The sequence below is a fragment of the Neophocaena asiaeorientalis genome, unplaced genomic scaffold (genome assembly GCF_003031525.2).
Source record: "Neophocaena asiaeorientalis asiaeorientalis breed wild unplaced genomic scaffold, Neophocaena_asiaeorientalis_V1.1 scaffold7, whole genome shotgun sequence".
Taxonomy (NCBI): domain Eukaryota; kingdom Metazoa; phylum Chordata; class Mammalia; order Artiodactyla; family Phocoenidae; genus Neophocaena; species Neophocaena asiaeorientalis.
In genome coordinates, this window is record NW_020185337.1 from 4699757 (window position 1) to 4725775 (window position 26019).

Below are 26019 nucleotides of genomic sequence, written 5' to 3' on the forward strand. Positions count from 1 at the left end.
CAAGCAGGGGGAAAAAAAAAAAGAATTCTATGGAAATGGAGAACATGGAGCTTTTATCAAATTTTCAAAAAAGTTCATGAACGCCCAATGGATGAAGAACTACTAACGGTGTGACGTGGGAGTCGAGAGCATCCAGGGCTAGCCAGCACTAGAACACTTAGGAACTCCAACACTTCCAGAAACCAGAGCCTGGTATCAGGAAGGCACAGGGAAGAACATATTTTGAGAAAATGGACTGGTTATCTCCAACGATGTAGTCAAGAGTTTCATGAAAAATAAAAACTAAGAAGTTCAGATCTAGTTCTGCTAGATTGGGCAACCATCTGGGATCTTAGTGGGAGCCGGGTTAGGTAAGGATGATGGAAGAGGACCCGGGCTGTATTCCACTCTGAGATGAGCAGCAGGTGAGGAAGAGGGGACCGCCAGGTGGACACAACCCACCCACGAGTCTGGCTGGAAAAGGGAGCAATACAAAGAGTCTCGCTCCAGCCCCGTCTTTGAAAATTGAATTTTTTTTTTTTTTTTTTTTTTTTTGGGAGCTCTGAATCCATCTTTTAAGGTCCTGGTGAAATCTCTCTTCATGAAACCTTCCCGGGATCCCTGAATTCACCTCCCTCGGCTGAATTCTTCTAAAGCCTGGCCTCACACATCACTGATCCGCAACACAATTTGCAGTACTGAGTGCCTCCTATGTCCCTAGCAGCATATAAACTCCTGAAAGGTAGACGCAGTGCCCTCTTGGGCCTCTTCTGAATTCTTTGCAATGCCTTGTTCTCAGCGGGCATCCCCTCAAGGACTGCAGGGTCTGACCTGAGAAGTAAGAGATCTGGCCCTGCCAGAACAGCTGGTTAACTTGTATGACCTCGGACAAATCAATTAAGTCTCTCGGAGGCTATTTATTTTCATTCCCTGTAAAAAGAGGAGGTTGGACTCTCTACTAGGGAAGAAGGAGATAAGTATAATTGGGAGAGATATTTGATATAGCTATTGTTTTTGTAATGCAAATCATAGAAAATAAAACTGGATGAAAAGCCATGGGAAACTCAAACAATACGTGATAGAGAAATGGGTTAGAAGAGGTTGAGAAACATTGAACTAGATGATTTATCATTTTAGGCTTAAAATTCAACAAGTATTTGGTCACGCTACTCAAGAGATTGTGCCAGGTACCACTCTGCATTTCAGACGCAGAGAACAAATGCCGTCTTTGTCCTCTGGAAATTAATAACCTATTACAAACACCAAAGAATGATAAATGAAGCCATAATTTTCTTTGTAAATAGATCATGTGTACACGCTTTCTACTGTGTATACTGTGGGTCATTAGGAAAATCATCTAGAAAGATATGTTAAAACGAAAAATATACCAGGCATGCTTTTCCTGTTTTGACTCTTCCACTGCTTAAATGAAGAGAAAGAAAAAAGAAGAGAAAGAAAAAAGAACTACAGCATCAGTTTAATTTTGTGCACTTTTCTTCAGAGATAAATGACCTAGATACCCTGTGAAGATTACTCAGAAGGCTTTGTTTTTATGTAACAGCACCACCAGGAACAAATTAACTGCCCAAATATTTCGCATTCTTCCTAGCTCAGTATTTCCTTTTACCTTTTTCCAACACTTCAGACATTTAAATCTGAAACTGTCGGGGAGAACTTGTAAAATCCAATCCTCCTACACAACTCTGGGGTCAATTATAACTTTGCCAGAGGGTAGGGGCTTCATACGATGCTTCCCTAGGTGGGGTGAGCCTTCCTCACCAAGTTCTACTTAACGCCACTGGAATTCGCAGCACTGGAGGAGCATTTTACCAAGTGTTTCTCTTCCAAGTGACAAAGATGAAAGCACTTCTTTCCCGCAAATCAAGTGGTCATCCCTCCAATCAGAAGCACCTTCCTCTTGGCTACGATGACCCTAGCCAAGGCACCGATGGGAATGTGTGATGGACTGGAGTTGACAAAGCACACCAGGTACTTAATTCTTTAACCAGGTAGTCATTTCAGGGAGGAGTCCTGCTAGTCAGAAAGTGGCCTGACCGCATTTCCCAATACAGTAGTAACTAAAAACTGCATTTCAGGAGAGAAAAACAATCTACCTGCTGGGTAGAACATTATGATTCCTAGTCTTGATTACTACATAACAGGACATAAATAACTCCCCCTTTTTTATGGAAAAGGTGAAAGACTGTGTGTGTAAGGATTCTGACATGAATACTTTGTGATGTTGGTAGTGAGGCTTCTACTACAGAGGAAGAAGTGGAAAACAAGGGGAAAAGGGCAAGTGGGTAGGGATTCCTGGGGGGAAAGAGTGCTTTTTACCTCTCTCCCACTTAAAAAAGTTAGCAGATAAAATTTTATAGCAACTGGCTAACTGATGTATTAAATACAATAAATATTTAATACAAAATATCAATTACCAAATATTAACTACAGTAAAAACGACAAAAATGGATTGAGTTCTCAATCTCCTGATGCTACCGTCCTGCATATTTTATTTCATAAAAGCAAAAAAGCCTCTTAACTAAAATATTCACCTGCTTATTTCACATAAAACTGCTAAGTATATCTAGGCAATAATGACAAATATTCAATTCAACCAAGCAACACGAAGTCAGTTACAAACCCTTACTGTTAATTAACATTTTTTCCCCTCTTCAGACCAGAGGATGAAAAGTAAAATGAAATTTTCATGTTTTCTTTTTCCATGTGTGATATTCTTAAAGAAGAACCATATGTAAAACTTTTCAAAAAAAATTAAACGACACGAGTTAAAACAAAGGAAAATAAATAAAAAAGGGAAAAGAAAAACAATGAGCAGGATAGTTAAAGCAAAGTTTGGTATTTTTCTTCCTTTAAAAAAAAAATGACCTAAGATTTCTACATTGAAGAGAAATGTTTGGACTCTTGGTATATTGTTTTTAATTCATGGAACAATGTAGCCATTTGTTTTTTTCCTTTTAGGACACTGCTGTTGTTGTTGTTGGTTTTTTTTTTTGAACACATGGGGAATTACCTAGGCCAAGTATGAATTCAAAGAAAAAAGCTGGGAGAAAAAAACACCACCACCATATGAAAAACTTGTGGTAAATTTGGGATTCTTTCCAGTGTATAAAAGTAAAAGAAAACTCAGTTTAGAAATATGAAAAAAATTTCTGAAATACACAGAAAGGAAAGAACAGTTAAATAGTAGGAAAAAAAATTAAGATCACTCACATTTCCCCTTCTAGAAGCTCTATTTCTTTGCGACTTACATCTTCACATGCAGTTTGCATATAGTAGCTCTGCTAAAAACAACCACATGGAAAATTTTTGTTCCAGATAACACTGCAGGACAGGGCTTGGCAGCTACAAGCTGTAATCAGAATGCTTCAAGGGCTAATGTAACCCAGATAACGACCAAGCATGCATTTCTGTGCAGAGTCTTAACTATTTTTTCTTTTTATAAAGCAGGCTGTGGGAGGGTCAGAAGCTGCTGGGTTCTACTTTATACACATTCAGCAATGAGCATTTTTCTCTTCAGTTAGGGAGCATTTTGCTCCTACGAATAAAAGAATTGCTTAAAATATAAAAGATTCTTTTCCAGTTAAGGCATTCTTGTAGGATTTGAGGTGCTCACACAGACAAGCCTGGAATGGTCGAAGCTTCCAAGTTCCTAAAATGACTTTTCCCAGTAATTCCACAGGGCTGCATCGCCATCTCCAATTCATTAAGGCTCCCCCAGCCATTGAGTTGGCAAATGAAGAGGCTACATATTTAAGGGCCGTGGAAATCCATGGTACAATGAGCCACTTTCGCCCAGGAGTCATCTAAAGAAGAAAAGAATGCTGATTTTATTTGTTCCTGTAGCTGAAGAGAGGGAGCAGACAGGGACCTGGGTCCTGCTAAGTTTCCTGTACTTAGTCGACTGAGATAAAGAGTCACAGAAGTGCTGTGCCTTCAATCCAAGTTCAAGTGGCAAATTCAGATGGAACTCTAACTTGGGGGGAAGTGAGCCACCATGTTAATGCAAGGAATGTGAAATGGGAGAAACCCTTCCATCAACAGTCAGGAGGGGTTTAATGTGATCCATTGGTGTTATTCTCTTTCCTCCAGCACTGGCTGGCACTCACACAGCTGGGCTAAGATGGCTTCCAAAGTCCAAAATAAGACGCTAGCCCAAGGCAGCCCCTGCCCTCCTGCTGGAGCTCAGAAGCAAATGAATCAAAGGCTCTTTTATTCTCCCTCCTACCAGAACATGCTCCCTCTCTGTTGTCAACTAAATGCTTGCCAGAATGAATTATTTAGTTCCAAACAGACATAAAGAAATCTTAAATAACACATGTCCCTTGGAATTTTAATAAGTTCAGGTGACCGGACAAGTGGGGTTGTTTGGTTTGTTGTCTAGCCTGGGACAGAAAATTCACTTGTGGTCAGGATCCCATCAAGAGCATTAGGTCATGGCAGAAACTGAAACTTCTCAAACTGCAAGTTACAGCTGACATCCAAATTCCATGTATGAAACGGAGCTGTTCTGTTCTTTTTGCGGGGATGTCTGAACTCAACACAAAGTCCCCGTTCTTCCTTGAAAACCAGGCTGCCCTTCTGATTTTGCTATTTCTGTCAGAAGCACCTGGATTCTTCCAAGAATAGAGCCTGAAATTCACCTGTGAAGTCTTCACTGGCTGCACCCCCCCTAGTCTGAGCTCTTAAGCAATTACTGTCTGTATCAACCATTTGGCAATTCATCATATACAGCCTTATAAACATAGCTCTTGTAAAACGATTTAAAGGAACATGCATTTACAGCTTGTCTACGGGGATGTCTGAACTCAACACAAAGTCCCCGTTCTTCCTTGAAAACCAGGCTGCCCTTCTGATTTTGCTATTTCTGTCAGAAGCACCTGGATTCTTCCAAGAATAGAGCCTGAAATTCACCTGTGAAGTCTTCACTGGCTGCCCCCCCCCCAGTCTGAGCTCTTAAGCAATTACTGTCTGTATCAACCATTTGGCAATTCATCATATACAGCCTTATAAACATAGCTCTTGTAAAACGATTTAAAGGAACATGCATTTACAGCTTGTCTTGGGGAACAGATTAGAAACTCCTTACGGGAAGGGAGTGGGCCTTTCCCTCCACGGTATTCAACACGTGGCGCATTTACAAAAGCTCCAGAGATACCTGTTTATCGATTCAGTCAACAGATACCTGGTGAGCTTCCACTCTGTATCAGACACAGCAGCACAGGCACTCGGCAGCCCTGGGCTCAGTGAGCCTGCATTCTGTTAAGGGAGGCGCCGAAGGGTCCCCAAAGAATTCTGCTTCTGTAGTTCTAATATATTCACTAGGCTATTTAAGATGAACAAGAAATGAAGATTTATTTCCCCCCCATCTGCCCCTCCCTGCCAAGGAAAAGTCTGAGAAGAGGAATGTTAGAGGGCAAGAGAGCTTAGAATGTAGATGTGTTGCCCACCACGTCCCCATTTTACAGATAAGGAAACTGAGGATCAGAAGGCTCCAAAGATCACGTGAATAGTGGCAAAGCCCAGGTGAATTCTGGGTCCTGACACTCAGTTCAGGGTTCCTTCCACCATGGCCCAATTTACCTAAAACACTTCAAAAATAAAGTGTTAATCCACCTGCTACGATGTTCCTTCTCGTGTGTTAGTCTCTGTAAGAAAATTAGCAGTGCCGGCAGTTAATCACCTCTTAAATGTCCTCAACCTGCAAATCATCAAGACCTTAGCTACGTATTTTTTATGTCAACTCCAAACTATGGAATCTTACTTAGGCTTAAAAGTGCCTTGTCACTTCATTTCTTTCATAGTCTTTAAGCAGACTCATTATGGCAAAATACACTGAAATAACCAGTTCACCTGTCAACCAGATTATCCAAGTATAAATTCTTGCCATGTTTTTGTAATTGTTCAAAGATGATCAATTAAAAAAAATTAAAAACAGCAGAATTCTAAAACTACCCTCCAAGCTGATACACCTTCTTAGTAGTAATTTTGAATCCCAAAAGACAACAATCAGATTTAGGGATTCAGCAACTCATATCACTAAGCCCAGGCACAACAAAAGAATTAACTATCATTAACTTTCATAAAGACAATGTACTTGCTAGTTGATGATCTTTCTTAGTAGAAACAATGTTCCTGCCTCATCGGAGAAGGTAACAAGAAAACATTCGAAATTTGAATGGTATGTTCACTAATGGGAGAATTGCAGGAAAAAAATTTCCTTGAACAGAATAATTAAGCTCCTTCAGTCACTGTAAGCAAAAGCTTCAGAATCTGTTGGCTACTGGGAATTGCCAAAAAAGGGCAGGAAAAGCTTCCAAACATCCCAGCCCTCTTTGTTGTAGTGACACTATGGAACAGGGACTTAGCCCAGCTCCTGGGTTGTCCTTGAACCAAGGAGATGCTGTTATTTTGCCTTCCCCATGCCTCTCTCCTCCATGTAAGATGTCAGGTGCCCACCCAGAGGAAGATGCTATTTCTGTTTCTAAGTCCATTCCCAGAACCACAAGTTCAGACAAAAAACATCCCATAAGCTGACAGCTGAAGAGCAGAGCCCAAGCTGGGTGCAGATTACACAACCAAGAACTGGCTGAGGTTTTGCTCCCCAGCTGGCTGGCAGCTAGCAGGCCACCCTGCCCTGGTCCAGAAGCAGGTTCTCCTGCTGAGATCGCACACCGGCCCAAGGCAGACATCTGGGCCACGGAGGAGCCCAAACTTGGTGTCTTGGCTTGAGGCAGGCCATAGGGAAGCTCCCCCCTGCAGAGATAGGGAGACAGCCAGCTGGCTTGGAGCAATCCTTTGTTTTCAAGACTTACCTTTTATCTCAGCTAAAATTTCAAATCCTGATGAAAATTCTACCATTATTTCAAATGGCTGATTTGTCTTTAAACAGCCCTTTAAACATCTGAGCGCTGCCGTTGAGTGCATACTACCAAGAGTCTACTTGGTTTCTATAACCCTAGTGACATTGATCTGTTTGTGATTCTACTCAGGTCCTTAACAGAGTGAAAAATCAGCTGTTTAACATATAACACAGGATGAAGACAGCAACACAGTAGCAGCAAAACTGAGAGAAAGCAGAAAAATCTTCACCTCCATATTAAGTGGACTTCTAAAAATTCTCAGAGGATGGAACATTGGAACACATACAAGAGGTTCTTACCCTTTTGCAAATAAATATAGAAAAAATTAAAAAGAGGCAAAAAGGCTGGAGAATCCGCTCGCTAGTCTTTGTCTTAACTGTCTTTTATGCCACTTCCACTCTCTTTAGGAAATTCAAGAAAAGCTTCCATATCTGAGGAACATACTAATATAAAAAAACAATGTTGTTGACTATAAAAAAGCAAACATAAAATGGAGTTGCAAATGGAATGCATGGGGGCCATACCTTGAGATGACTTTAAAGATAAAACTAAAACAATTTTTTGTCACTTAAAAGCCCTGATGGATCATCTTAATCAATGCTTGGACTACCCTATAAATATTGTAAACAGCAAGACAACTGTCAAAGTTCTCTGGCCAAATGTTCCCCAACAAAATCAATGTTCAAACTCCCTGAAGTTTCATTTAACAATTACAGTACCAGGCATCCAAGATATCTTATCACAGTGAATCTGTTCATTCAAAACCATTATCAAGCAATATTTTGCCTACTGGGTGGCCAACAATGTTTCCTTTCATCCAGAAAATAAAGATTCTACATGAAAACCAAACCAGCACAGGAGATGCATGTATATATGCCAATGTCTTTGAGGGGCAAAGCTGCTTTAGCCAAAACTGTCTGAATTGGATACCAAGCCAAAGAGCAATCATCTGGGAATGTCAAAATCTGGGCAACCGACTTGACAGTGCAAATATAAGACAAGACTCATTTTAACTTGTAAGTCTCCAGTCACCCTCTTGGACCCCTCAATTCTGGTGGCCACCCTGCCCACTTTCTTCCTGGGCTGTCTCTATGTACTTCACTGGTGTGGAAAGAAAACCCCAGTGCCCAGCCAGACAAAGAAAAGCCCGCCTCCCTCCGCTGTTAGGCATATTCTCCCCTCAGCTGACAACAATTTAGGGAGCCCATTGTCTCCCTTAAGTATTCCTGTGGTTTCAGTCTACAAGAAGCTTGTTCCTCAAAACATCTATGCAATACCCACAGTGATCCACTTGGGCACACAATCAGAAACCATGTGGCGTTGCTAGCTACCTTTTGTGCACACATGCTTGTCTTGTGTTTCTTCAGCACTGCACCTCTGATGCACAGCCCGCCCCTTCCTTGCATGCTCAACCAATATCCATAGACTCAGAGAAAGTTACAACTTGAAAGGCTGTTTACAGCTGACCCCCTGAGTGCCGCTTGAAATCAACTAGATGACTCATTAACCTTTTAAAGGCCAGTCAGGCAGGCAGATCTGGGTTCAAACCCTGCCTCTGGCACACTCTGGTTATGTAGACTGTGTTCTCATCTGTTAAACAGATAGATAATACCCGCCTCATAAAACTGTTGTAATGATCAAATGAAATAATAATTTTTTTTAAATTCAGATTTTCCATTTTCTTGGTCCTTGTTAAGACATAATCTTTGGGGCTGATTTTTTTCCTGGTTTGTATTACATTAAATTGCAAGCCCAAGAGGCAAGTCTTTTTTCCTACTGTATTTTTTAATCTTATGGTCCCTAATCCAGTGCAGGGCATCTTTTGAGAGAGCCATAAACCAATCATGTGAAAGAAAGCATTAAACTTCTATTACCACTACCTATTTCAGCTAATGTAGTGTTCTTCAGTTCCCCCAAGGACCCAATCATTTCCTAAGCAGCGCCTTCTCAAAACAAATACATCTATCAATCCCCTCCCTCTTCCCACACACATACAACCTTCTCTTCAGAACTCAAAGCTGAAAACAACACTGCCTCTCCCCAATTTTTGTATTAAAGTCAGCATATTTACCAGAATATTCAGTCAAAGTGTGATAGGTGGAGAGACAGGATTTGGAAGGATTCAAAAAAATCTCTGGAGAACTTTCTTAGGATTTGTGGCATCAATCCTTAAATAAGAATTACTTGCCTATAACAAATTCTGGCAGAAAGTAAACCAGAAACTCACCGGTGAGTTGTCGGTTTAGTTAAATATTGCACTTCACTCCGTTCTATGCAAGCAAACAGTGACTAATAGGATTACCTCGAGCTCTCACTCTGGATGTAGATACCCTTCCACAAGAAACAGGTTCCATTATTAGTGTCGGCCCCCTGGTAGTAAATTTATATTTAAAGGGGCATACATTTTGTTTTCGAGACATACTTTACTAGAAAAATATTTGCGTCATATGCCAGGGCGAAGGTGTCATTTCTGTCTTTTGCAGGGGGCAGCAACAAAGAGCCAATGGGGGAGAACGGATAAGATCGCAGACCCCCCCCCGCCCCGAAGAGGACACAGATTTCCACCTAAGCAAGGTCGGTTCTTTCAAGGAATAGCTTCCTTAACAGCTAAAACGGTTTAACACATAATCAGCAGAAGCAATTCGGGTGGCCTGGGAAAGTACCGTAACACAGAGAAATCCTGACTGGCCCCAGCTGTCCTCTCCTGCGGGGTTTGACAGCGTGTCCACGGCGCCCGAACACCAGCCACCAAGCTCCCCACAGCGCCCTCCTTTCGCAGCAAACTGCCAAGGCTCTCGGGCCAAACTCCAAGGTCCCTCGCTTCAAAACCGCGAAAATGTGAACCGTGCTAAGCAAACGGTAGGGCGCGTAATAACTTTTCTTTCCCGTGTGCGCGGACGGGAGATGCTCGGCTCTAAGGCCAACTTCCCAGGTCCCCCGCCCGCTTCCGGCAACCACCCCGAGGGGAAGGCGGGAGGGAGCGCGGACCAAATAGAGGGCTGATGAGTTCCAACACCTCCGTGGGTTTCCCACTGCGGGAAATTTACTATACAGCAGTCCCTAAGGATTCCCTGCAGATATAACGAAAGGAGAATGCTCTCCCCCTCGCCCCTGCTAAAAGGAACAATAAAAACATGCAGCCGGCGCTCAGCTGGCCATGCCGGGCCCTCCTACGGGCCGATGTCTGGAATCTGGAGGAAGAAAGGTGCCCGGCCAAGAGGAGGCCCGGGCGTGAGTGTCCAGCCTGGGTCCCCAGCCTGCCGGGGAAAGGGCCCACGGGAAAAGGATGGGGACCAAGGAGAAGCAGCAGCCCGCGCGCGAGCCTCCCGGGAAGGGGAACGGCGGCCGAGCTCTACTTACATAACGCTTCAACTTTTTCTCCGGGGGTGACTTGCGGAGCCATCCGGAGCAGACCACTTCGCCGCCGCTCATGGTGCGCGCCTCTCCGGCTCCGGGCCGGGCGCGCTCCCGACACCGCCGACGCCGGACAGCCGCGCAGCGGCGGGGACCTAGCTCTCCCGCGGCGCACCCCGGGCGGACGGGCTCCGCGGCGCGCCGGCTCTCGGCCTCCGAGCTTCTTCCCCAGCAAGCAGGTCCGCGGACTTGAGTAGAAGCGGGCCGCACCGCCGAGGCCGATACCTCGGGGCAGGGTCCGCGGCCGGGCCGAGGGCGTCCCGGCCTCCCTTCAGTGCGCCCGCCCAGCCGCCAGGCGCGCCGTCCCGCCGGCTGCCTCCTTCGCGCTGGGGCTCAACGGGACTCTGCCCCGGCGCGGAGCCCAAGCCTCGGCCCCCTGCGCTCCGCCCCCTCGGGACGGGACCTCCCAGAGCGCTCTCTAGACAGACACGACGCTGCACGCGCGCACACCCACACTCACACACACACACACACACACACACAATGCCCTGCGCGGTGCCCACTCCGGCTCGCCCGCTCTCGGTTTCGGTGCGCCCTGCGCGATCCTCTCCTTCCCCCTCCTCGCGGGAGGGTGGGTCACTTCCCCGCGGCGCCCGGGCAGCCGGGAGGAAAGGGGAAGCCGCGAGGGTCCCGTGGACAGCGGGCGCAGGGCTGGTCCAGGGCCACGGAGGGAGCCGCCGGCTCGGCGTCGCTGGGCAGGGCAGAGGTCCCGCCGGAGGGTGGGTCCGCGCTCGCCGCCGCCGCGGGAGAGAGAGGGCGGAGGGCGGCGAAGGAACGAGGCTCTCGGCTGCTCGGCTGCGGGGACAGAGCCCACCGTCCAGTCCCCTCGCGCTCCTCCCGCGCCGCCTCCCCCACCCCCGGGCGCGCGGCAGGTTCTGAGCGGCCTGGCCCCCGGCCCCGATCCCTCCCTCTCCCGGCCTCCCGGCTCCCTCTTCCTTTCCTCCTCCCCTTCCCACGTTCAGGCCGGCTGCGGTTTCTGCCCAGACTTTCTCTAACTCCGCCGGAGCGCTTCCAGCCAAAACAAGGGCCAGGGAGGAGGAGACGCACGGAGGGAGGGAGCGAGAGAGGGAGGGAGCGGGAGTCCGAGAGGCACCCTGGGATCTGTAGTTCGGAAAGCTGGAGAGGGGTCCTCGGCCGCCCGGCGGCCGTGGAGACTGGAGACCCCGGCGGCCTGCTCGCCGGGGAAGGCGGCGAGGCCTCGGCGAGGGCGGCGCCGCCAGGGCTTGGGCTCCGGGCGGAGCGAGGAACCTTCGAATGTTCAAGTCTGGAGATTGCCATCTTGGCTCAGCCGAGTGTCAGTTCGGAGTTAGTACTGTGCACGAGATCAGGAGTTGGAGGGGGAGGGGCTGGGGTGTTTGTACTTGACAGCGCGCAAAGCAAAACAGCCCGGAGGGAGACCGCGCGCCCTGGAGAGTCTGCGACCCCCGGATCCCTGCCCGCGAGTCTGAAGGGCAGGGACCAGGAGGGCGAGGACCCGGGGGAACGCGCTAAGGCGACCAGCCTGGAGCGGAGGGCAGAGGGGGACCCTTCCGGGCTGGTGTGGGCTGGTCCCCGGAGCAGCCTTGCCTGAGTGGTGTGGGAACGCTTAGCGGGGCCAAAGGATTTGGTTGAATCGATCTCTGGGACATTTTGAAGTCTCACACTCCCTCCATTTGTTGCCGGTTTCTTCCACTTGACTTGGCATTTGTTTAAAATCTATCTTTGGGGTGTTGGACCAGAAAAGGGAAACTTACTGGATGTCTTAGCGCTATTTGCTTTCTTGCGTGTGCTTTACAATTATGATACGTGGTCCTGAGTTTAACACGATCCTGTAATAGAAATATCTTTTCCAGTTTATTTATGGAAAACAAAGCCCTCACAAATTTTGGAAGATAATATAAATAATCAGATAAAAGTGCTAAAAATAGTAGGAGATAAGTGAACGTTTCTGGAAAAAATAACCTCAGGCATTTTCTTGTTAATATAACATTCACTTTCAGGAGTTCTCTGAGTTTGAAAAGCTTGTACAGTTGTAGGAAATTAGGTGCTGGGGTGGTGAGAACTGGAGGTCTCTGCACTCATGGAAGTGACATTTCTGTGGCTGCGTTGGATAGTAAACAGGGGTCAACACAAGTACAGATTGTGATAAATGTTGTGCCCTGGGGGAAATAAACACAGTAAATTAGAAGAATAACCAGGGTGGGACCAGGTCAGATAGGATGAGACAAGTCTTCCTTAAAGAGGCAGCTAGCCAGAGATTTGAAAGATGTTGTGAAGAAGAGAATCAGACTTGTTTTGTGAAGGATCAAAGGGATAACCGTAAGGAGAATTGAGAGAGAAAAAACAAGCAAAGGGGGTTCATTGTTTTTCTTACATTTTAAGGCTTTTTAGAATACAAGTGAGTGTAATTTTTATGGCAGCTCATAAACCAAAGCAATTTTTATGTGAACTCAGGTTTTACCACAAGCGTGCAAATGAAAATAAATCACTGAATTTGTTTTCCACTTCTCCCACAGGCAGTGTGTCTGTACACTGAGTCAAAGTATTTATAATTAACATTTCTAAGACTAGTCCACTCTTTCATAGTTAAGTGTTGGCTAGATAATTTACCACTTCCTCCACTCCTGTTATAAAGTCCTTTTTTAAAATCTCTCTGTCTGTCTCTTTTTCTTTTTTTTTGGCCACACCCATGTGGCATGCAGGATCTTAGTTCCCCAACCAGGGCTGGAACCCATGCCCCCTGCAGTGGAAGAGGAATTCTTGACTACTGGACAGACAGGGAAATCCCTAAAGTTCTTTCTTTTTTAAATTGAAGTATAGTTTATTTACAATTGTTGTTTTAGTTTCAGGTGTACGGTATAGTGATTCAGTGATACACATGTGTGTTTATGTATGTGTGTGTGTGTATATTTGTATATGTATATATACATATATGCTTTTTCAGATTCTTTTTAATGAAAGACTGTAATACAGTCAGCCCTCCTTATCCCTGGGGAATGGGTTTCAGGATCCCTCCCCATACCAAAATCCTTTGCTGCTCAATTTCCTTGTATAAGATGGTGTAGTATTCACATCTTTATACTATAAATCATCTCTAATTACTTATAATACCTAATACAATGTAAATGCTATGTAAATTGTTGCTAGCATGCAGCAAATTCACGTTTTGCTTTTTGGAACTTTCTGGATTTTTTCCGAGTATTTCCCATCTGAGGTTCATTGGCTCCTTGGATGAGGAACCCAAGGATATGGAAGGACCGACTGTATACCCAGTAATCTTTTTCATTATTTCAAATAAGGGATTCAATGATCTCATTTCCATATAAGAAATCATTAAGTATTTTACCTTATCTTCGACTATGTTGTTTGAGATTTATATTTCTAGAGATCAAATAAGTGAGGAGAGGTTGAAGATAGATATGTCTTCATGTATGTATGTTAGAAAGGAAATTGGCTTTATCTTTACATTATATGCCATTTTTAGATGATCTGTAAAATTACATTTTGTATCCTTATATGTTAAAAGGTATGCTGGAAAACACTACTACACATCAGTATCTTAAATTTCATTCATACAACAAATATTTATGGAATGTCTTTGTATATACAAGTTCTTGAGGACCCAGGATATAATAGGGAGGTGAGCCAGACCTATTACCTCACTCCTTTATTCTAGAGAAGAACATTTTACTAGTCATTAGCCCCTTAACTTCTACAATACAGTTGATAAATGCTGTGAAGGAAAAACAAAGAGTCTTACCTGGGCATACAGCTGGAGGCTCTACCCCCTGGGAGAAGGGTGGGTATGTGGGAAAGACTTCCCTGAGGAACTGACTTTAAACTGAGACCCTCAGGATGAGGAGAAATGGCCTGGCCAAGCAGCAGAGAAGAGTATTCCAGACAACAGAGAAACTACGAGGTGTCTAAATCCTCAGGCTGGAAGAAACTCCGGAGTACCTGAATGAAGGCAGCAGAGAGATGAGTGAGAGGGACATTGGACTGGGTAAGGTGACAGAAGCAGACAAGGGACAGGTTGTGCTGAGGCCTGGAGATCTTCTTAGAGTTTAGACTTTTCCTCAAAGCAAGTGCCAATTGTCACCTCCCGTGGCCTTCATATCGCCTCAGACCATCACCCCTCTGTGGACTTTGTCATTCACCTCCAGCAGCCCACTCCAGCTACGCATCTTCCAACTTGATCTTTCAAGTTCTTCCTCTGTAATCTTCTTTCTTCTCCAACAGCTTTCTAGCCCGTTGACACCTCTGCTTTCGCATATCCCATCAGACCTCTCCGTCTTCACCTCCCCCCCTTATCCAGTTCGGATTTTGCGGTCCACATTTTTAATAACGTGCTTCCCACTCACAAAACCCCAACACTGGGTGAACCTGACTGCACTTGCTTCTGCACCCAAACAGCCAAGCACTTTTGGAGAAAGTTACACAACAGAATCAGTGATGTCGCTGTAAATTCATGTTCAGTGACCTCAAATACATAGATCCTCAGCTCTCTGCAGGGGCGGATCTTGGTCTTCTGGAACCTGAATCATATATAGTTTGGGGAGTCATTTTAAAGGAAAAGAATATACAATTACAAATTAAAAATTACGACGAATATGAACCTAGAATGAGGAAATGAATAAGGAACAAATTACTGGCACCTTTGAGATACAGATGCCTTTCTTTTGAGACCTCTATGATAATTTGCCAGAATCCTTGCACGGATATGCTTTCTGAGTGCATCCTAACTTCCCCTCCCAACTAGGACACCCAACCTCTCCCAGCAGTTCCCTACTCTCCTGGGGACCTGTGCAGCCAGCTTCATTAGCTTTATGGATGTCTCTGGTACCTGGCAATCCCACTTCCTTTATCTGGACAGTGCATTATATTCTCTGCAAAAAGTTTTCTTTCTGTCTGTCTTTTTTTTTTTTTTTGCGGTACGTGGGACTCTCACTGATGTGGCCTCTCCCGTTGCGGAGCACAGGCTCCGGACGCACAGGCTCAGCGGCCATGGCTCACAGACCCAGCCGCTCCGCAGCATGTGGGATCTTCCCGGACTGGGGCACGAACCTGTGTCCCCTGCATCGGCAGGCGGACTCTCAACCACTGTGCCACCAGGGAAACCCCGTCTTCTTTTTGTTAAACAACAGCTTTATTGAGATATAATTCACCTACCATAAAAGTCACATTTTTAAAGTATACAATTCAGTGATTTTAGTATATTCACAAAATTCTTCAACCTCACCACTATCTAATTTCAGAATATTTCATCACCCCAAAAAGAAACCCCATTCCTCCTCCCCCTGCATCCCTGACAACCAGTAATCTCTCTGTTTCTATGGATTTGCCTCCTTTGGACGTTTCATATGAATGGAATCAGGCAACATGTGACCTTCTGTGACTGGTTCCTCTCAGCATAATGTCGTCAAGGTTTTTCCATTGTTGTAGCATGCATCAGTACTTCATTCCTTTATAATGTTAAACATTAAATGTTAAATACTATTGCATTATATGGATATTTCACATTTTTCTTATCCATTTATCAGATGATGGACATTTGGATTGTTTCTACTTTTTGGCTATTATGAATGATGCTTGCAATAGTTCTTAAACCAGCTTCAGATATCTCAAATGTCCAAACCCTCCATCAACCAAAGATCTTATAGTTTCATCAGAAAACCAAAGTGCTCAGATGGAAACTCCTTCAGCCACTAGCCATCACATGTGCAAACCTACATACCATCTTCAGTCCTGCTACTCCCCCCTTCCCACGGCAAATGAAAGGCATTGCTTTCCTGTTATGAGAGGTCAGTCCCTCCACTTATGCTTTGGATTTCATGCCATTGCATCTTTTCAAGAACATCACCCTATAAATGATCTCTCTATATCTAAATACTCTCTGTGTAATTGTATCACTGGTGTGTGTTGCAATAAAACTTTATTTAAAAAAACAAATAGTGGGACGTCCCTGGTGGTTCAGTGATTGGGAATCCTCCTGCCAATGCAGGAGACAAGGGTTTGAGCCCTGGGCTGGGAAGAGCCCACATTCCGTGGAGCAACTAAGCCCGTGCGCCACAACTACTGAGCCTGCGCTCTAGAGCCTGCAAGCCACAACTACTGAGCCCACGTGCCACAACTACTGAAGCCTGTGCACCTAGAACCCGTGCCCTGCACCAAGAGAAGCCACTGCAATGAGAAGCCTGTGCACCACAGCAAAGAGTAACCCCCACTTGCCACAACTAGAGAAAGCCCGTGCACAGCAATGAAGACCCAATGCAGCCAAAAATAAATTAAAAAAAAAAAAAAAACAATTAGTGAGCCAGATTTAGCCAAAGGGCTGTAATTTGCCAAATTTTGTTTGATACCACCATGTTCTGATAGGGTGTAGGTTCACATACACTCACACGCATACATACCCAACTCTTTTTTAAACGGAAAGGAGCCATTACTATGATGCCTTTTCAAACAGCTATTGTGAGAGGAATCTTATATGAAATTGCTGATAACATGCAGGTACAGATTATTTAATTCTCCCTGAATGTTAGCACTGTTCCTCTGAATAAACTACCATAACATTAAAATGAAAGTTGGCTGCCCTGTATTTGACAAAAGGATTGTAGGCAACAGACTACAGTTCTCTTCAGTTTTAACTGGAAACTGAGTTAAATTATCCACTCCATTTTAAATATACTCACATCCCTTAAGACAAAACAATGTAAAAAATCCTCTACAACGTATATTGCCTTTAAAAATATATATTTATTTATTTGGTTGCATCGGGTCTTAGTTGCGGCAGGCGGGCTCCCTAGTTGTGGCATGTGAACTGTTAGTTGTGGCATGTGTGTGGGATCCAGTTCCCAGACCAGGGATCGAACCCAGGCCCCTTGCTTTGAGAGCGTGGAGTCTTAACTACTGCATCACCAGGGAATCCCTCTGTAGGTATTTTAGTCCCTGCACATTTAGTTTTGTTTTGTTTTGAACTTTATTTTATTTTTTATACAGCAAGTTCTTATTAGTTATCTGTTTTATGCATATTAGTGTATATATGTCAATCCCAATCTCCCACCACTACCCGCCCCCCATATATTGCTTTTTAGCTACCTTTTTCTCTACCAGCTTTTCTCTCCTCTTTCACAGCCAGACGTCTGTTGAGTGTTGCTATAGTTTCTATCTCTTGTTCATCCTCCCTTACTCTTCAATCTGCTTCACCTTGGCTTCCATCCCACTTTCTCTCTTATATTTTCCAAGGTCATGACCCCCACATCACTAAATCAGACGAGAATTTTCACGCCTTCCTAAAACTCTCAGAACCTTGGCCTCTGAGACATCACAGGTTTGAACCTTCCTATCTCCCTGCTCCACTCAGATTTCTTTGCAGGCTCTTCTTTTACTGGCCCTTGGCATTCTAAAGTCTAGCCCACCACTCTTCTCATCCTATACTTTCTCACGTGGGTGGTATTTGACACTTCACAAATTTTCATCCCCAGCCCAGTTCTCTCTTCTGAACCACCAACCTGTAAATATAACTGCCTTCTTTACATGCCACTTTGCTCTACAAAAATCAACCAAATCAGAATCATGATCTCATCCTCAACTCTCACCAAATCAACTCCAGTTTCTTTTTATTTCTCTTGGAGTCACTCTTTACATCTTCCTTTATTGTCTTCCATTACCAACCCACTACCAAATGTAGATGAGCTTGTCTATGGATTATTTTTCCATTCCATCCATTTCTGTACTACCACTTCTTTTCAAGCTACTTCCTCTCTCTCTTGGATTTTTGGTCATATGCTTAATGTATCTGCTTCCTTTTTCCCCTGCCCCATAGATTCTCCACTTTTCAGCCAGAGAAATCATTGTAAAGCACAAATATAATCACTTCAATGGCTGCCCATTGAGCATAGGGTAAAAACCAACATCCTTGACGTGGCCAACCAGATGTGAGTGGCCTCTCCCCTCCACAGGTGTCCATCCAGCCTCATCTGGACCACTTACCCATCTCCTTCTGTGCTCAATCACTCAGGCCTTCTGCCGGTTCCTCAAACACACTCTTTTTCCTTTCCCCTCCAGCGCCTCTATGTTCTCTCTGTTCCTGCACCTGGAATGCTGCTATCTCCCTCGTGTGACTTTCCTTTTGTTTTATTGGGGCTGGTTCATTCCTGCCCACCCTTCAGATCTCGGGTCACCCATCTCTCCCTCTGGAAAAGTTTCCTCAGACCTTGGTTGAGTCATATTCCCTACTCTACCCTCTTACTGTCCTGTTGTAAGAAATAGATATCATAGTTGTCGTTTTACATCATTTGTGAGATTGTTTTATTGATGTTGACTGGTCTCACTAGGTAGCGGACTCTGTGGAGGGAAAGGGCCCTGTCTGTTTTGCTTATTCGCTTTATTTGTACCCCTAACACCTACCAGGGTACCTGGCATGTAATCAGTTCTTAATGCATATTTGTGGAATGAATGAGTGAATGAATGAGTGAAGGGCTTTCCTCAGGTGGCTGATGACCCAGATGTTTGCTCGCTCCTGACATGGTAACAGGAGATGGTGCTGGAGTCGAGGTGTTTGGGTATTGCTACAGTCTGAATGTTTCTGTCCCCTTAGAATCCTTACCCCCAGGTGGGGCTTCAGGGAGGTGATTAGGTCGTAAGGACAGAGCCCTAGTGAGTGAGGTTAATGACTCTGTAAAAGAGGCAGAGCTAGCTCCCTTCCCCCCTTCCACTAAGTGAGGGCACAGCAAGAAGGTGCCAACTATGAACCAGAAATTGGGCCCTTTCCTGACGCCGAATCTGCAGGCACCTTGATACTGGCCTTCCTAGCCTCCAGAACTGTGAGAAATAAATTTCTGTTATTTATAAGCTACCCAGTTTATGGTTTTTTTGTTATAGCAGCCCAAATGGACTAAGACAGGTAGGAATTGTCCCCTGAATAACCAGACTCCAAAAAGTGACAAACTGTGCTTTATATTATTATTGATACCTAAAGGTGAGATTGTTTTTCTTTTTAAAATTTTCCACTTATGTATATTTGATGATTTTCCTATAACAAAAATGTATTCCTTTAGTAATAGGAAATTCCAAGTTTTAAAAAACAGAAGTGATGTAATATTTTCAAATTAATAAGTAACTTAAACCTAAACTTTATACATTGAAATTTTCACACATCTAAATATTTCTAAGGAAGTTGTGTTTAAATAATTTGGAATGAAAATATCCTTGAAACGTACAGATGGCCAACAAACACATGAAAAGATGCTCAATATCACTAATTATTAGAGAAATGCAGATCAAAACTACAATGAGGTATCACCTCACACCGGTCAGAATGGCCATCATCAAAAAATCTACAAACAATAAATGCTGGAGAGGCTGTGGAGAAAAGGGAAACCTCTTACACTGTTGGTGAGAATATAAATTGATACAGCCACTATGGAGAACAATATGGAGGTTCCTTAAAAAACTAAAAACAGAACTACCATACGACCCAGCAATCCCACTCCTGGGCATATACCCAGAGGAAACCATAACTCAAAAAGATACATGCACCCCAATGTTCATTGCAGCACTATTTACAATAGCTAGGACATAGAAGCAACCTAAATGTCCATCAACAGAGGAATGGATAAAGAAGATGTGGTACATATATATAATGGAATATTACTCAGCCATAAAAAGGAACGAAATTGGGTCATTTGTAGAGACACGGATGGACCTAGAGACTGTCATACAGAGTGAAGTAAGTCAGAAAGGGAAAAACAAATATCATATATTAACGCATATATGTGGAATCTAGAAAAATGGTATAGATGATCTTATTTGCAAAGCAGAAATAGAAACAGACATAGAGAACAAATGTTTGGATGCCAAGGGGGAAGGGGGTGGTGGGATGAATTGGGAGATTGAGATTGACATATATGCACTACTATGTATATATAAAATAGATAATTAATGAGAACCTACTGTACAGCACAGGAAACTCTACTCGGTGCTCTGTGGTGACCTAAGTGGGAAGGAAATCCAAAAAAGAGGGGATGTATGTATACGTACGGCTGATTCACTTTGCTGTACAGCAGAAACTGACACAGCAGTGTAAAGCAACTATACGCCAATAAAAAATAAATAAATAAAATCTATAACCCCACATATATATCATTAAAAGTTGCCATCAATGCAAAGTATAAGATTTTGCAACTGCAATGAAAATATTTTGTAAGATATGTAAACTGGAGGCTCCACCAAGTTGCTCAAAAATTATTTGGCTAGAGGGTAAATACACCTTGTACATCATAATGAAAGTCTTAAAGGTAGAGGTGGAGATTAACACTTCAGGCTGTCTATAGCATGTTAATAAAATTCAGTATATTTTCTAAAAAACAAAAATATCCTTGGAATAAGGTTTATATAGATATAGTGAGAAGGTGGTCTTTTGCAAAGGAATAAAATACTGTTTGTTTTTAGAATATTTCAGTTATAATTTATTAGGGGCTATGATAACTTTAAACAGATTATGCTAACACTGCCTGAATTGCATAATTTTGTTTCAAACCTGATATTTCAAAATTTAGGTTACTCACTGGGTAAAGGAGAGTTTTTATTTTGTAAAATGTAAACCAAAATCCCTTAGTAATTGTGACATTGAAACATTATATATAATAGTATTAGAGTTATTTAATATAATTACATTTACACAGTTCTTGTGTTCAAACTGTATTTTGGATGAAAAACAATAGTCTACTAAGTTAAAACTTATGTATACTTAAGTTAAAGTAAGAAAAGCTAGGGAGTGCCTGGGTAGCTCAGCTGGGAGAGCATCAGACTTTTAATCTGAGGGCCCAGGGTTCAAGTCCCTGTCCAGGCACCAAGAATAAATAAATAAACAGAATAAAATTTATTAAAAAAAAAAAGGAAAGAAAAATGAACTCAGTTTTCTTTTAAACTGAAAATTATGAAATGACTGCTTCAGATCAATGCTGTTTACTGACAGAGGTTGAAACCATATGTACGGAGAACCAAGAAATAGACCCACTCATGCATGCTCATGAAATGGATGACAAAGTTGACACTGCAGTACGGTGGGAAAATGATAGACTTTTCAGTAAGTGGTGCTGGGTCAATTGGATACTCATATGAAAAAAAAAAAAGAATCTTGATTTCTAGCTCACAACATATGCAAAAATCAATGCCAAATGGATTATAGATTTTAAAGTTAAAGTAAAAACCCCAGAACATTTCCAAACAAAAACACAGAGAAGTGTCTTCTTAACTTTGGGAAAGGTAAACAGACACAGAAAGCATTAACCCTAAAGTTTAAAAAGTAATATATAGGGCAACATTAAAATTGACAACGTCTCTTCATCAAAAATCATGTTCAAGAGAATATAAAAACAAGAGTGGAAGAAGATAGAGTTGAAGAAGATATTTTAACTCCTATATTTGTCAAAGGGCTTGTAGTTGGAATATGTAGATACTCCTAGAATCAATAAGAAGATGATAGGCAATCCAAGACTTCAGCTTTCAACCAAGATGGAGTGAGAGAGAATAGATTTGCCCACCTTACTGAAACAACTTTTTTGAAAAGGACAAAATATATGAAACACCCAAGGTAAAACAAACAAGGAGAGCACTGCTTGTTTACTGCCTTACTTTCTGGGTCACAGCACAGCGTGCCTGCAGTCCTCTCTGAATTGAGGAGATGGATCTGGGAATTCAGGGAGGCTAACGCAGTTAGAGGTCGCAGGACACTAGACCAGACAGGAAAGAGCTACACTGAGAGAGAGCGCTGGCCATCCCCACTCAGGTGGTCCCCTCATGTCTTCAGCTGAATCAGCAGATGAAGGTGAAGAAACTTCCTGACACTAGGACAAGAATCACTGGAAAGAACTACAGGGAAAAATCACCAGGGAAGGGACTTCCCTGGTGGTGCAGTGGATAAGACTCTGTACTCCCAAATGCAGCAGGCCCAGGTTTGATCCCTGGTCAGGGAACTAGATCCCACATGCGTGCTGCAACTAAGAAGCCCGCTGGCCTCAACTAAGGAGCCCATGTGCTGCAACTAAGACCTGGTGTAACCAAATAAGTAAATAAATATATATATATATATTTAAACTTATTAAAAAAAAACTAAAAAAAAAAAAAAAAATCACCAGGGAATCATTCAGGGTGGAAATAGCTCCTGTTCCAGAGCAAAAAACATCATAATTCACAAAGCACTGTAGGATTTTGTCTTAGTAGTGGGCAAAATTAAAAATTAGCCCTAGACTAAATGCTGCTGTGACTCTGCCTAAGAAAACTTAATAACAAGATCCCATAGGTTCAAACTTCTCCCAAGAAACTTAACTATGTCCTAAATCAGAGCTCAATATATTCACAGGAAAAAAAAATGTCTAACACCAACTCATTTTCTATAATTCTACCCACAGTTTTCTCAATTTCCAACTTGTACCAGTATTTAATACTCTTTTAATCTGCTAAAAATATTAACTGACTGCTCTCCTAAATCTGAAGATTATATAGTTTTAGTATAAATATATATCACGTATTTTTGTAAAATTTGACAAAACCTAATTAGCAGCCTTGTTTTAAGTCCATGCTTCTTCCACTGTTTATAAAATCTGATTTAATAATCAAAAATTCTTGATTTGACATTGATCAAAAATTACAAAGAAGCAGGTAAGTATGACTCACAATGAGGAGAAAAATCAACTGAAGCCAACTCAGAAATGATATAGATGGTAAAATTATTTGGCAAACAGAATAGTTGTTATAGCTATATCTCATATGTTCAATAAGCTAGAGGAATGACTTAACATGTTAAGTAGAGACATGGAAGATATTATAAAGACCTAAATCAAACTTCTAGAGATGAAAGTTATAATGACTGACATGAAAAATGTACTACGAGCAATTAATGGCAGATTAGACATCACAGAAGAAAAGTTTAGTGAATTTAAACACATAGAAATATGAAACAGAGAGAGGGAAAAAAAAGATTGAAAAAATGCACAGAGCATCAGTGAAAATGGGACCAGTTCTAATGGCTTATAGGCATGTAATTGGAGTCTCCAAAGTGGGGAGCACAGAAAAATATTTGAAAAGATAATGGCCAAAAAATATTCAAATTTGTTGCAACTGTAAATCCATAGATTCAAGACACAGTATCGCTCAGAGAAATTTAAAAAGACCTAAGTAAGATATACTGAGTTCATGAGTGGGAAGACAATATTATTAAGTTATCAGTTTTCTCCCAGAATGATCTGTAAATTTAACACAATACCAATCAATACCTCATCAAGCTGGGTATCTTTTTCTTTGCAAAACTGATAAGCTGATTCTAAAATTCATATGGAAATGCAAAGTACCTAGAATAGCTAAAACAACTTTGAAAAAGAACAAAGTTAGAGAACTTATACTACTTGACTTCAAGACATATAAACCCACTGTAATAAAGACAGTGTAGTATTGGCATCAAGAGAGACAAATGTTAAAAAACTAAAAATAGAGTTACCATATGATCCAGTAATCCCACCACTGGGCATATATCCAGAAAAGACGGAAACTCTAATTCGAAAAGATATGCACCCCAATATTCATAGCAGCACTATTTACAATGGCCAAGACATGGAAACAACCTAAATGTCCATCGACAGATGAATGGATAAAGAAGATGTGATATATATATATATATATATACATACACACACACACACAAGAACTTATTTACAAAACAGAAAAACAAACTCAGAGACACAGAACACAAATTTATGGTTACCAAAGGGGAAGAAGGAGAAAGGGATAAGTTAGGAGTTTGGGACTAGCAGATACAAACTACTATATATAAAACAGATAAACAAGGTCCTACTGTATAGCACAGGGAGCTATATTCAATATCTTATAATAAATTATAATGGAAAAGAAAAAAAAGTAGACAAATGGATTAATGGAACGGAATAGAGAGTCCAGAAATAGACTCACACATATATCGTCAATTGATTTTTGACAAAGGTGCCCAGGCAATTCAAAGAAGAAAGGATAGTCTTTTCAATAATTGATGCTGAAGCAACTGGATATCAAAATGCAAAAACAAAAAAAAAACACAAAAAAGAAAACACACACACAAAAAAAATGCAAAAACAACAACAATAAATTCAGTCCATACCTCTGGCACATGCACAAGGGTACTCACAATAGATTATAAATAGAAAAGTAAAACCTGATAAAAAGAAAACTTCTGGAAGAAAGCATAGGAGAAAATCTGCGTGACTGAGTTATGCAAAGATCTCTTAAATATGATGCTCAAAGCATGATCCATGAAAGAAAAAAATGATAAATTGGACTTTTATCAAAATTAAGAACCTCTGCTCTTTGAAAGACACCATTGAGAGAATGAAAAGACAAGCCACAAAAATGAGGGAGAAAATATTTGCAAATCACATATTTGATAAAGGATTTGTCTCCAGAATAAATAAAGCACTATCAAAATTTAATAATAAGGGCTTCCCTGGTGGCACAGGGGTTAAGAATCTGCCTGTCAAAGCAGGGGACACGGGTTCGAGCTGTGGTGCAGGAAGATCCCACATGCCGTGGAGCAACTAAGCCTGTGCACCACAACTACTGAGCCTGCACTCTAGAGCCCGTGAGCCACAACTACTGAGCCCACATGCCACAACTACTGAAGCCGGTGCGCCTAGAGCCCATGCTCCGCAACAAGAGAAGCCACCGCAATGAGAAGCCTGCGCACCGCAACGAAGAATCGCCCCTGCTCGCCGCAACTAGAGAAAGCCTACGTGCAGCAATGAAGACCCAACGCAGCCAAAAGTAAATAAATAAATAAAATCTATTTTAAAAAGTTAATTCTTTAAAAAAAACAATAGTAAGAAAACAAACAACCTAATTAAAACATGGGCAGAAGATTTTTATGGACACAACTGAAAAAGACATACAGATGGCAAATAAGCCATAGCAAAACATGTATGTGCTCAAAATCGTTAGTCATTAGGGAAACACAGATTAAAATCACAATGAGATACCACCACACACCTATTAGAATGCATAAAATTGAAAAGGTTGATTATGCCAAGGGTTCAAGATTGAGCAGCTGAAACTCTCATACACCACTTGTGAGAATGTAAGATGGAAGACATTTTGGCCGTTTTCTTATAAAGTTAAACATACACATAACATATAACCCAGACATTCCACTCCTAAGTACCTGGGATAAATGAAATCATATGTTCACTCAAAGACTTGTGCACAAATGTTCTTAACCCCTTTATTTTAAATAGCCCCAAACTGGAAACAACTCAAATGCCCATCAACAGGTTAACGGATAAACCAAGTGTAGTATATCCATACGACGGGTTCCTACTTAGCAATAGAAAGAAATGAACTAGTAATACATGTACTGACATGGATGAATCTCAAAATAATTATTTTGAGTGAAAGAAGCCAGACAAAAATGTACTATGTGATTCCATTTATATAAAATTCTAGAAATATAAACAATTGATAATGATATCCTTGATCCAACCAATGATGGATCAGTGGTTGTCTGGGGCTGGGAGGGCTTGATGGTGGTGATGGTTTCATGATATGTACATATACCTAAATGTATCAAACTGTGCACTTTAAATGTGTATACTTTATTGCATGTCAATCATACCTCAATAAAGTTGCCTTAAAAATAAAACAAAACCAGATGGCCAACCCAGTAGGAAAAAAAGGGCCAAAGATTTTAAACTTAGGCAAAACTAATCTATGGAAGTCAGGAAATGGTGTG

General features: G+C 42.2%; 1 protein-coding gene, 1 long non-coding RNA gene, 1 other non-coding gene and 1 pseudogene across 6 annotated transcripts in view; 2 read left to right on the plus strand and 2 right to left on the minus strand.

Moving 5' to 3' along the window:
• Window positions 1-3239, minus strand: part of LOC112393784 (uncharacterized) — a 60206-nt gene extending 56967 nt beyond the window's left edge. The window contains exon 1 of the long non-coding RNA XR_003002004.1: window positions 3211-3239. This is a non-coding gene — a long non-coding RNA (uncharacterized LOC112393784). The remainder of the gene's footprint in view (window positions 1-3210) is intronic.
• The window catches only part of GAB1 (GRB2 associated binding protein 1), a 126379-nt gene extending 115756 nt beyond the window's left edge, over window positions 1-10623 (minus strand). For 3 of the 4 annotated variants that reach the window (XR_003002003.1, XM_024736165.1, XM_024736163.1), the window contains exon 1: window positions 10221-10484. Coding sequence is in view for 3 of the 4 variants with exons in the window: in XM_024736165.1 (XP_024591933.1) it covers window positions 10221-10292 (72 nt within the window). In the remaining variant the exon portion in view is untranslated. Of the gene's footprint in view, window positions 1-10220 lie in introns of all 4 variants that reach the window. The other variant, XM_024736164.1, reaches the window with a different exon arrangement.
• LOC112393783 (translation initiation factor IF-2-like) lies at window positions 10291-11186 on the plus strand (annotated as a pseudogene).
• Window positions 11187-21029: 9843 nt separating this feature from the next.
• TRNAK-UUU (transfer RNA lysine (anticodon UUU)) lies at window positions 21030-21102 on the plus strand. The gene has a single exon. It is a non-coding gene; the product is annotated as a tRNA-Lys (tRNA).
• The last annotated feature ends 4917 nt before the right edge of the window (window positions 21103-26019 follow it).